General features: G+C 41.7%; 1 protein-coding gene across 10 annotated transcripts in view; it reads left to right on the top strand.

The window, feature by feature from the left end:
- Positions 1-309: 309 nt before the first annotated feature.
- LOC146494773 (leucine-rich repeat-containing protein 38-like) overlaps positions 310-12,964 on the top strand; it is a 31,463-nt gene continuing 18,808 nt past the window's right edge. For 6 of the 10 annotated variants that reach the window (XM_085145119.1, XM_085145117.1, XM_085145116.1 and 3 more), the window contains exon 1: positions 311-6,119. In XM_085145119.1, the coding sequence (XP_085001245.1) occupies positions 1,193-1,858 (666 nt within the window). In that variant the 5' untranslated portion in view covers positions 311-1,192 and the 3' untranslated portion in view covers positions 1,859-6,119. Of the gene's footprint in view, positions 6,120-12,964 lie in introns of all 10 variants that reach the window. The other 4 variants (XM_085145124.1, XM_085145123.1, XM_085145122.1 and 1 more) reach the window with 4 other exon arrangements.

The following is a 12,964-nucleotide window of genomic DNA, read 5'->3' as shown; positions in this document are numbered from 1 at the left end:
ACCATTTGAGAGTGGGAAGTAGTTTTTTTTAACTACTTCTGTGAGTTACCATCAGCAAACTGAAACCACTTAGAAACTGGTGGAGTGCCCTTTCAGAATAAGCTTGTTTAGTGCATGTTAGTTCAAATGAATTGGCATCCTCTCTGTCTTCTGTAAATGAAAAGAGCCCTCTGTTGGACTGAGAATACGTGGTCATTGAAGAATATGGCATTTCCCGTCCCTCTATGTTAAGCAGGGTATTTCATTAATAATTATAATTTATTTTTATTATAATGTATAATTAAATATTTATTTTGTTACGTAATTTTGTGTTTGTATTAGTCTATTTCTTAATTTGTTACATAGAAACTGATGCAAAAAACTGATGCAATAACTGTTAAGGAACACCCACTGGCAGGTTTCTTTTACTTTTTAAATCAAAAATCCCTACCATAATGCTGAGTATTTACACATAAAGCAAAAGAACACGGGGGATGGTTTGACTGTGATTCCCAAAGAGGGGATGCTGAAATGTCCTAATCCTGGTACATATGAGTATGTGGGATGTTGATGTTGGCTGAACATATGCTAAAGCCTCAGACATGAGTCACATTTCATGATGCCATCTTCACTTGGAGCCTGCCAGTCTGGAAAAAAGGATTTTTGTTGGTTTTCACACTAGTATTCTTTTCAAATGACCCAAATGATGACACGGACAGCTGTTTTACCTGAAAAGCATTAAGAAAGCATATAGGCCTGTCCTCAGTAGTCTAAATATACACAGATTTATACACACAAAACGATCCCTGTCAGATGTCACCCCTACAAGCCCCACCCTGATCGCTTCTGGTTTGCTAGCTTCCATTTACCACTGTGTTAATCTGTTCCCTTTTCACATCCCCCTTCCTCCCGATTCTCTTGCATGCTCTCTCTTTTGCTCCTCCCCTCTCTTCCCTCAAAACCAGCAGCCTCCTGCTTGATCCTGCCTGCTTACTACATGGTCTCTTGGAATACAACATACCTTTTCTACTCCATGGCTTTTCGACTTTTTTTTTTCTCAATTCACACTGCAGAGCACGGACGAATGCTAGCTTAACCAACAGTGTTTAACCTTTTCTTCCCCTTCCTCCTCTGTGCTCGTAACCTGTTTATCCATTTGTCTGTCTGACCTGCATTTTAACCTCCTGTCAATACCCTTTGACCCCACTGTTTCATGATTAATGCTGAGACCCCCTTGACAATGTTACTATGTATTAACTGGTTGAAGCCTTTCCTTGCCTTGTTGTTTTCCACCTTGCTTAAACAAGGCCAGAATTGTCCAACCAGCTGTTTGTGTCCAGACCACCACACTGTGAACTGCTCTGGCCAAGGACTAACTGGAGTACCAGATTCCATTCCTCTGGACGTTCGCCGTCTCCTACTATCCAACAACTGGATTCCATGGATCCCTTCTGACTTCCTGGTCCTTTACACAGATCTGGTGTATTTGGACCTAAGGAATAACTCCCTTTCCCAGCTGGAGCCAGGGACCTTGAGCACCTCTTCAAGATTAGTCTTCTTGGACTTGGGAAACAATAACCTGACTGAAATCCCCTCAGGAACATTTGGGGAATCAAGAAGTCTGATTAAACTACGACTAGGGGACAATCCCTATCTAACTATGGTAGGCAGAGATGTTTTTACAGGGTTGACGTCTTTGAGGGAATTGGAGCTGGAGATGAATGGTCTCACAGGGCTGGATGTCAGGGTCCTGGAACCTTTGCCCTCCCTTAACATGGTGCGTTTGGAGGGCAACCCCTGGCTTTGCAACTGCCACTTTGCCAAATTGTTTATATGGCTGACAAATAATCAGCATAAGCTCCCAACAGGTAAGATGTAAGCTAAGTGTGAATGAGCATTTGAGAAATGTAATTATTTCCATGAATTATATTTTAATGATTATAAGACACACATATACATACTACCAATTTCTACTTCCTCAAGCACCTGCTGATATCCAGTACAGTAATCAATATGAGTCAGCTATTCCTACGTGGCAGCAGAAAGCGCAACAAAAACACAACTGTTACTGTTGTTGTTCTAACATCTGAAATATGAGTGAATTTTCTGTTTTTATCTTTTCTTCCTCCCTGTCACACTCTTTGTTTTTGAGATTTTTCAGTAATTGATAATGATGATAATAATGAATGTTGTCTTTTTTTTCTCTTGCTAAGTTGACATTATTATCACAAATGTAACTTCAGCTGTAATATACACAACTTGCCAAGATCTATTTTTAATTGTTGCTTTGTTCCCTTATTTATTTTCTTTTGAATTTAACTTAGAAACGTGCTAGCTTTTTGCTTTACTGATTTGACATTCTTTGTATTCCAAATTTGCCCTGTGCCCCCAGCGGGGTGCCCCTCTTAATTTGCTAGAAGCAGGTGGTGGAGGTCCTGTCTCCTCTTATCTTGACCCTTGAAACCTCTGCCCTGAACTACTGTCTGTGCACTTCTTGCTTCTTTTGATGCACTAGGCTAGAAAATCACTAGGTTGTAAGCAATTTACTAGTGTGTAAAGGGAAAGAACCTAAAACATGAGTTTACATGTTAGGTCATCATGTCTTTCTTCTCTTGATGCATCACACTAGTCCAGTACTTTCACATTAACATACCATCATGTGAAAATAAAACACACCCTTGCTACTTCCATCAGAATTAAAACATTAGAAGCAGCCAGATTCTATGCCCCTCTATGAAAAGCTGAAGTTTTGGGATTTTGTTGGTCTGGTGTTAACACAATATCACATTCATCACAGGAGTTGCACCTGAATAAACCACAAGACTTCTAAAACACTAAATCTATCTTGGACAGATTAGACCAAAGTAAAAACATTTGGCCAAATGATGACTGATTGCCAAATGAGGACAAAATTAAACACGCATATCAGCACAGATATCATGTGTTGTGGAATGAGAACCCAAGTGCAGACACTGAGGCACGGTACTTATTGAAAGGGTTTTTTCAGGTGTAATAGAAGTCCACAGAAAGGCAGGATAAAGTGAAGTATATAAATATAAATGGAAGACAAGCTGGAGATGATAACAGGAACTCAGTGGAAGGATAACAGCTGTCACAACAAAGAGAATAAATTGATTAGAGGCATTGGGAAAAATTGGGCGAAGAAACAGCTGCAGTGAAGCAAAGAAAACAAGATAGATGAACAAAAACTATCAAAGCAGAAGCGACAAACAACCACCAAAATAAAACAGGAAGTAACTTAACAAACGTGGGACTTAACAAACATCAAAAACAAAAGGAACCCAAGGTTATCTGTAACTGAGAACTGAGGGCATGAAACAAAAAAAACAATAAGGAGTCTATAAAAAGCACTAGAAGATAGAACTCATAAGCACAAGAAAAAGAATAAAGCAAGAAAATAAACCCAGATAGCATCATATTCTGGGATGGATCTGCCCTTAGGTCAGTAGATCTGCCCCACTTTCTGGCATCTGGACAGGATCCAGTCCACCTACAGAGAGGGTACACCTGCATGTCTGCTATTCTCTTTTTTTTCTTTTTTCCATAAGCAGTGGATTGGCAGCGGCACTTCTCTAAAGAGGTAAGTACTGTACACTTTTGTGTCAAATATACTTCATTCATGAAGTTACCATTTCAGTGAACATATATTAAGAGGTTAAACGTTTAAAAAGCCCCTGAGTGGTTTATTTTGGTGTGGCAGTTGCGGTGATAAAGTTATCTGTCCCGCTAGCTGTTACTCCAGGGCTGAACACGTGAAGGAATTTCCCCCCGATTCCAGTAGAAACTGCCGGTAAAGTTAAGCTAACACTGCCTATTCTGTTCTCCACATCTGAGCACATCCATTACCAGTGTTGGGAAGTAACGGAATACATGTACCGCTGTTACGTATTTAAAATACAAAATATGAGTAACTGTATTCCGTTACAGTTACCGTTTAAAAAGGTGGTATTTAGAATACAGTTACTTTGTTGAAATAAATGGATTACACGGCGGTACTTCCCTGTTTCATATTGTGGCGGGTCAGGACTGTTTGGGTTTTGTTTGACAGCTACGTTCTATTGTTCCAGGTGGCAGCGTTACGGTTGCGGTTGCCATGGTTACAGGGTGACGCTCTCTCTGCGTGTTTCCTGGGTGAGAGAGGCCTTTTTGTTGTTTTTGTGCTAAGCTAATAGGCAGAATGCTACCGGTATAGCTCTAAAGAATGTAGCATCATAGGCAGTGTAGTCCGTGCTGCAGGGAGAATGGACTGCCATACCCGTTATGTGTCTCTGAGCGAGGGAGGGAAAAAAAAAGGAAAAGTACTAGCTGTCATCGAGCAGAAACGGGAGCTGGAAGCATGTAAATATAATAATAACCACTGCAGCCAAGAAGAGAGCCTGACGAGCCCAGCTGTAAGTAAGCTATTAAGACTGGACTGTACACCGTGTTCGTGTTTTCCTCCAAAAACAATAAGTTCTGTTGGAGCAGCCTTTCAACGCCTCTCTCTGTCTCTTGCTAGCAAAGTTGACCCAGACAACTAAGTAAAGCTATTTTTCAGCTATGAGCCCGACACAGAACCCACCGTATTAGCCAGAGGTCCCTTTACTACGGTTCGGAGCCGCGGACCTTCAGTAACAGTAATAAATCACAGCAATAGTACATTCATGTAGTTGTAACAGCATGATAATATATTAAGTAATCCAAAGTATTCCGTTACGTTACTCTCATTGTAGTAACGTAACGGAATACGTTACAGAATACATTTTGGGGCATGTATTCTGTATTCTGTAATGGAATACATTTTAAAAGTAACCTTCCCAACACTGTCCATTACATTAAAGTGAGTATCATAAGTTGAGTTGTTATCTCAGAGTTTGAGCCACCATTTTGGGCGACAGTTGATAATTTGTTGGCCATAAAATTATCCTGATTGAGCTGTTAACAGTTCCTTTTCAAACATAGCCATGCATTTACAGGCAGCTTCTACCATTCTTAAGAAAAGGTCAAAATACTCCAGAAAATTCTGAATTGGCCCTTTTTCCTCTCTGATTTATCAGCACATTAAAGGGCAACAATAAGAAAATTGTAACAGCAGTGTCATCCTCTGAATGTTTCATCACACTGTGAGATATGTTCTTATCTTTCAAGACCAATTTGATGGAGTTATGATCAAGACACTGCGTTATTTATTTATTTTGTCTTTAATTCACCAACTCATATTTACCTCAACTTGAGTTCATGCATGATCCAGTTTTTGGTTTCTTTTTATTGAATGCCCCTCTCGGTCCCTACACATATCTCCTGTTGAATAATATTAAAAACAGTTAACTAATCAGGGACAATCTTGATCTTGATCTGAATAAGCCCTAGACCATATAAATGTCACCACCTTCTTTCAGACTAAGAATAATACAGAATAATATATGTATTAATGATATTATACATCTGTGCTGATCTGTGTTGATTTTATTCAGGGCCTGTTTCATCTTTGCACACTGCCTTGGGAAAATAAGGTAAATACAGTTTGAACTTTGCATCAGTCACGGGTGTTTTTTTTTAATGTTTTGTGAACATCTGGAATCACTGGAATCCACTACAACAGCACCAGTCTCAGTTATTTGGGGGTGGGGGGTGGGTCTTTGCTTTTAGATGATGAAAATCTATAATAGTCTTCTTATGGTTAGAGCAATGAATCTGAGTTACCTCACATGTGTATTTTCCTGTTGTGGGGGTTAATTAAACCCCCACCAAAAAAAATCTGGGTAAAGCTATTTTTAAATTACAGTTTTCTTTTGATTGGAGGCTAGGTGAGAAGTGCCAGATTTCTTTTTTATCCAGGAGAACTCTAAAACAGCAGAAGGTGTTTTAAAATGTAACAAGAAATCAGCCAGATATCAGTGAACATTCAATCAGACAATTTTGCTATGAATCTTACATGTCTGACAAAACAAACAATATATGAAATGATATGATGTGTGATTATACGATATTAAGAGGAAGTTTTTTTCTCTCTCTGTCTGCTCTCCAGTATAGATTTCCTCCCTGGCTGCCATCTTTGCTTTGAAGATGTTGGAGGAAGATCAATTAGAAGCGGAAGAAAACGTCAGGTGGATGCATCAAAGACATTACTTACTTACTCTGTAAGTGATCATGTTTGGACATGAATTTGACACCACAGAGCAATGCTGTGATCAAACTGACATCTGAACTGATGACATTAAAAAAAGAAGTCATGCTAATTTATTTGATTGAGACCATTGAACTGAGTCCATGGGCTGAACATTAAACTTCCAGAGATTTCAGAGCAGTCAATAATATCACTGTACAGATATTGGGGTGGCTGTAGCTCAGGAGGTAGAGCAGGTCACCTACTGATCGGAAGGTTGGAGGTTCGATCCCAGGCTCCTCCAGTCTGCATGCCAAGTATCCTTGGGCAAGATACTAACCCCAAGTTGCTCTCCGATGCGTCCATCAGAGTATGAATGTGTGTGAATGTAGTTAGAAAAAGCACTAAGTACAGATAAAGTGCTTGTGAGAATGGGTGTGACTGGGTGAATGTGGCATGTTGTATAGAGCGCTTTGAGTACTCCGGGAGAGTAGAAAAGCGCTATATAAGAATCAGTCCATTTACCATTTACCATCTACTAAGATCCCAAACACACTGATCTATTTGTAGCAAATTATTGAATAATATAATATTTATTCAGGATTCAGTTTTTTTCTACCTATTTTTATATTTATATTTATGATTAAGGGTCACTGCTGGCAGTGTAAGATTTTAATCAAACTGTATCAGAGGGAAAGTGCATTTTATTTGGACACTCGGGCTGCGGACAGCTGACAACAACAACAGCAATACGTCACAATGAACGGATCAAAAACAGATCCAAGGTAGATGAGCTGGTACATGAACAGATCCGTATCAGATCTGGGCCGTTTGAGCTGGGAAATGACGAATCGGGTCCAGCTACGGCAAAGAGGAGCCAGGACGACAGGTCAGGAGGGAGATATCGTCACCCCTACTCAAGATTGGGTACCAAGCCCAAAGTACAATGGAAGAAGGAGCGTTGAGTGTGAAAGGAACTGACCTGAAAGACTGAATTATGGCAAAGATGAAAACCTGGACACTCTGTAGTCGGTTACCAAGAATATGTGAAGTACCCCCTGAAGGTCTACTAGAAGATGTGAATGCAGCACTATGTCTGTGAAGGTTCTCAGTCATCCAGGTCATCGTAGTCAAAGGAGCTTGCAAAGAAAAGTGTCTGGACTTCTTTAAGTTACTTGAAGACGTTTCACCTCTCATCCGAGAGGCTTCTTCAGTTCTAAGGTCAAATGGTGGAGAGTCCCAGATATAAACCTGGTGGGAGTGTCCCCCCACAGAGGGACAAAAGGACCCCCTGATGATCCTCTAATCGCCTGAGCCAAGGTGTGGAACTGGGTGTGGGTCCCAATCAGCCAGAGTTTCTGGTGAGTTCATTGTGAAACCTGGCCCCACCTTATCATGCGAATTCCTGAGGTCAGATGGCCCAGGGTGTGAGAGGGCGTTAAGGCGTCTGGGAAGGGATCTCAAAACTGGATTATAGATGGCAGAGAGTTGGTGTCGTAAACCACCGCCTCTGTTCAAAGATGGTCGCTCACAGTGGACATAGATGGCTTCTTTCACTCCTCTTTCAAACCATCTGTCCTCTCTGTCCAAAATGTGAACATTGGCATCCTCGAAGGAGTGTCCTCTATCCTTAAGATGCAGATGGACAGCTGAATCTTGTCCTGTGGAGGTGGCTCTTCTGTGTTGTGCCATGCGCTTGTGAAGTGGCTGTTTGGTCTCTCCAATGTAGAGGTCTGGGCATTCCTCGCTGCACTGTACGGCATACACCACATTGTTAAGTCTGTGTTTTGGCGTTTTGTCTTTCGGGTGAACCAGTTTTTGTCTGAGTGTGTTGCTGGGTCTGAAGTACACCGGGATGTCATGCTTGGAGAAAACCCTCCTGAGTTTCTCTGATACACCGGCTACATAGGGGATGACAATGTTGTTGCGTCTGTCCTTCTGATCCTCCCTCGCTGGTGTCTGATCTTCTTTTCTGTGCCTCTTTGCTGACTTTAAGAACGCCCATTTAGGATAGCCGCACGTTTTAAGTGCTTCCTTTACATGTGTGTGTTCCTTCTTTTTCCCTTCAAGCTTAGAGGGAACATGTTCTGCCCGGTGGTGTAGGGTCCTAATTACTCCAAGTTTGTGTTCCAGAGGGTGATGGGAGTCAAACAGGAGGTACTGGTCCGTGTGTGTGGGCTTCCGGTAAACTTCGATGTTGAGGTTGCCATTCTCTTCAATGTGCACAGCGCAGTCCAGGAAAGGCAAACAGTCGTCCTTTGTGTCTTCCCTGGTGAACTTGATGTTTTTATCCACAGCGTTGATGTGCGCAGTGAAGGATTCCACTTCTTGTGTCTTGATTTTGACCAGGTGTCGTCTACATATCTGTACCAGTGGCTGGGTACTCTTCCTTTGAAAGAGCCAAGAGCCTTCCTTTCCACTTCCTCCATGTAAAGGTTGGCTACAATAGGTGACACGGGGGAGCCCATGGCACAGCCATGTTTTTGTCTGTAATAGCCTTCGTTGTATTTGAAATATGTAGTGGTGAGGCAGAGGTCTAACAGTGTGCAAATCTGATCGGGTGTGAAGTTGGTCCTGTCCTCCAAGGAGCTGTCTTCTTGTAGTCGTTTTCTGACAGTCTCCACGGCCTCCGTGGTGGGTATGCACGTGAAGAGAGAGACTACATCAAAGGACACCATGGTTTCATCTGGATCCAGGGTAAGTTTCTGGACCTTGTCAGTGAAATCGGTGGAGTTCTTGATGTGGTGTGGGGTGTTCCCCACGAGAGGAGCAAGGATGGTAGCAAGGTGTTTTGCAATGTTATAAGTGGCTGAGTTTATGCTACTGACTATGGGTCTGAGTGGGACAGCTTCCTTGTGGATTTTTGGAAGTCCGTAAATGCAGGGTATGGCATCCCCTGGGTAAAGGCGGTGATAAGTAAGGCGGTCAATGATTTTGTCCTTTTCCAAGTCTTGAAGGCAAGCTATAACTTTCTTTTTGTAGCTGCTTGTGGGGTCTCGCTTTAAGGCTTCGTAGGTATTGTTGTCACTGAGGAGAGTAGTGATCTTTGTATGGTAATCTGTAGTGTTTAGGACCACGGTGCATCTTCCCTTATCCGCTGGTAAAACCGTGATGTTGTGGTCTTTGCTCAGGGAAGCGACGGCCTTCTTTTCCTGTATTGTGAGGTTGGACGGAGGGACTTTGGCACTGGAGAGGGTGGCTGAGACTTTCATCCTGATTTGCTCTGCTTCTGTCTGTGATAATTTATTAATCCGTATGGCAGATTCTGTGGCTGTGATGAGGTCCACTATGGGCAACTGTTGTGGAGAAATGGCAAAATTGAGACCTTTGGCTAATACTCTCTTTTCAGGTTCAGTGAGATTCCTGTCTGAAAAGTTCTTAACCCATTTCTCCTGACTGTCTTCAGGTGTGTTTTCTTCTATGGGTTGTGTAGGTTCAGATTCAGAATGAGGAGTGTGTGTTTTTGAAAGCAAGGTGTGAAATTTCCTGCGTTGTCTTTCTTTTCCTTTCGAGTGTTGGGCCCGCTGAGCCTTGTCCACAAACTTGTAAACCTCTTCTAAGATTGGAGAAGGTAGAAGGGTTTCCAGTTCCTGCAGAGTCTGGCTGATCTTGATCTGGAGGGCATCTATAGTGAAATGGACCTGTCTTATCCTTTCACTTAAAAGGTGATTTTGCGCTCTCTGTAGAATCAAGTCTGCTCTGTATCCCCTGACAGTGGATCCAAGGCGCAGGCTCTTAGGAACAACTCTGATTTGTCTGCATCTTAGGTTGAAACGGAGATGGTTCCTATAATCCGCTAGTTTCCTTGATTCCCTTTCATACTCCCGCACCAGTTGAAGGGTGTTCCTCCCAAAATGTACGGCAATATGTCTGTGAAGGTTCTCAGTCATCCAGGTCATCGTAGTCAAAGGAGCTTGCAAAGAAAAGCGTCTGGACACACCTTGGCTCAGGCGATTAGAGGATCATCAGGGGGTCCTTTTGTCCCTCTGTGGGGGGACACTCCCACCAGGTTTATATCTGGGACTCTCCACCATTTGACCTTAGAACTGAAGAAGCCTCTCGGATGAGAGGTGAAACGTCTTCAAGTAACTTAAAGAAGTCCAGACGCTTTTCTTTGCAAGCTCCTTTGACAATGCAGCACTATGGGCAATCCCTACTACTACCCTCAACAAGTCTAATCAGCTGAAATACACCACAGCCTCAGTGATCAGTGAAATGGTTGACTACAAGGTGAACAGCCACAAGGAGCAGTACCCTCCATGGAGAAGGAGACTAGAGGCCAAGATCAAGGCAGCACAGGGGGATGTTAGCCAACTCTCAGAGTTACAGAAAGGTGCAATAAATTAGGTGCCTAAGAAGTACAGCAAGCTGTCCTTACCTGAAACCTTGGAAACTGCCAAGCAAGGACTCACAGCCTTGGGCAGCCACTTGAAGTTGTATACCAGAAAGACAGAAGGCAAGAGAATAAACCAGCTGTATTCCACGGAACCATTCAAGTTGTACTCTCAGTGGCAGGGGAACAATATGAGAACAGCCCCACCGAGGCTGGAGACGGAGCAATACTGTAAGAACATGTGGGAGAAGGATGCAACTCATAACAACAATGCTCAGTGGCTTGTGGATCTAAGAGCAGACCACAGCAACCTCCCTGAACAGGTTCCAATAACCATCACAGTGGCAGACATCCAAGAAAGGGTCTCCAGTATGAACAGTTGGACAGCACCAGACCCTGGCATATCTCCCTCCACGAGAGTCTGGCAACACAATTGAACCAGCTGCAATTCAATGAAGGACACCTAGAATGGCTACCTGAAGGGCAGACAATCCTGATCCCCAAGGACGCTTGCCTATTCCTACCTGGGAACAGTCTCCCAGGTCTAAAATGTACATAAGAAATATACTATATGTATATAGTTATAATTATAGAAGTTATAGTATATTATATATAAACATAACTCACAGCACAAGCATACTCACAACCTTTTATAAAATCGTATTATACATTGTTATATAGATATAGATATATATAGTGTTTGTTTGTTTTTTATTAATAAAAAACATCAAGAAGTCACAAGCAAAAGGAGAACACACCATGGCACATGTTTAAACATAGAAAGGTTTATTCATCAAAATTATTTATTATTAAAATAGACATAACATAATTTTTCATTTATTGCGGGAGTTACGTTCTAAAAATAACACGCAATGGGTGAAATCTGCAAAGTTGCCAACTTTATTTTTTACAGTTATTATAGATGTTTTAAGGCTGTAAAACCCCTCACTACAGACTTTATATACTTTCCTCAGACAGGCATGAACATTTTCACACATTTCTCTCTTGTTCAAACACTCTCAAAGTTCAAACCTTCGTAGAAAAATAAGTCCTGTATTATAGAATGAAACCAAAGATCAAACCTTGTTTTCAGGTCCAGAATATGGGAATAGAGCAGCTGCGAGCGAATTCATTCAACATTAATGAATCAATGATTGGGAAGTAGAGGAAGCAATAAGAATGAGTTGAGTAAAGTTTGACTTATCTGACTGTTTTGTTTCACCTAATGTGTCTTATAATCCCGTGCACCTTATGGTCCAAAAAATATGGTAACTTCCACCTTCCTTTAGCATGTCCAGAAGTCCAAGTTTTTGTGCGATGGTTAGCATCTTCCTCTGCCTTTTGGGTGCTACCGCAGGAGCCTTTGATGGTGCAAAACGTTTCGTTGACATTGTTGTGTTTGTTGAGGGGAAAACTTACAAACATACAGTGCAACACTTCAGAGTCACACTGCTAGCGATTGAAGATTTATGTAAATTTGACAAGCTGAACGCATTCTGTACTGTACAGGAGACACAGAGGAGATTGATTGACAATGGTCTACAGCCAATCAGGATGCAGAACACAATTTTAAAAAACAATTGCAGAAAAAAAACAAGCAAAACAGCGAGGGTGCGAAAGGTGAACCGCAAGGGACCACTGTATTACACATTACTCATTTCCTTTTTTAAAAGTAATGCAATATGTTACATATTTTTTAGTTTGAGCGCACAACTCAGTATAGACTACATTAGGTTGATTCTGTTCATCTGGACGTAGTGTTTTCAGTGGGAGAAACATTTCGTCACTCATCGAAGTGACTTCTTCAGTCTGGAGACAGGAGACTGAAGTCACTTGGATGAGTGACGAAACACTTCTCCCACCTATGAACATAAAACCAACAACAAAATCAAAGCATATAATAAACAATATAGCTGAGTAGAAAATCAAAATATAAGTACCACTATAGGGGTCCTTCATGATCAGGATTATTATAGATGTTTAGCTGTTAGCATCTCACATTTCGGTGCTACCAGGAGTCATGGAGTGCTGTTAGGTTCGTCAGGCAGAATACCTGGATCATGTCAGCTCCCAGTAAGACTAAGACTTAGGCCCTAAGACTGGTTGTGGTTTGTAATATTGATTGATATTGGAGATTGCTGTGGTCTCCAGCCTGGCTCCTCCATCCAGGTTTTCCATCAGGTGTCAGAGTGTGTGAACATTAGTTTAAAAGTGCTTATGGCATTGACAAAGCACTTATATGAATGGGTGAATGAGCCTTGTAGTAAGATAATTTTAGCAAACTCTATTGTTTATCTATCTTTATCACTAGGGGCTTGTATTTCATTTTATGTACTGGTTATGACTGTCATAATCTGCAGGTGCAGACGGTGTGAGGGTGTTTGCAGGACCCAGGTCAGACAGAAGAAGAGACAAAATTAACTTTAAACAAAAAGCGAGCATTTTATTGTGACTGGAGATCATGAACAAAACAAAATGAGAGCAGAACAGGAGCAACAACTAAACGGGATCCTAAACTGGGAAGAAACTAAGAACTGTGAAGACTA

This window comes from Neolamprologus multifasciatus, chromosome 20, assembly GCF_963576455.1.
Source record: "Neolamprologus multifasciatus chromosome 20, fNeoMul1.2, whole genome shotgun sequence".
NCBI lineage: Eukaryota > Metazoa > Chordata > Actinopteri > Cichliformes > Cichlidae > Neolamprologus > Neolamprologus multifasciatus.
Note: the sequence above shows the minus strand (reverse complement) of the source record. Positions and strands in the feature narration are given on the sequence as shown.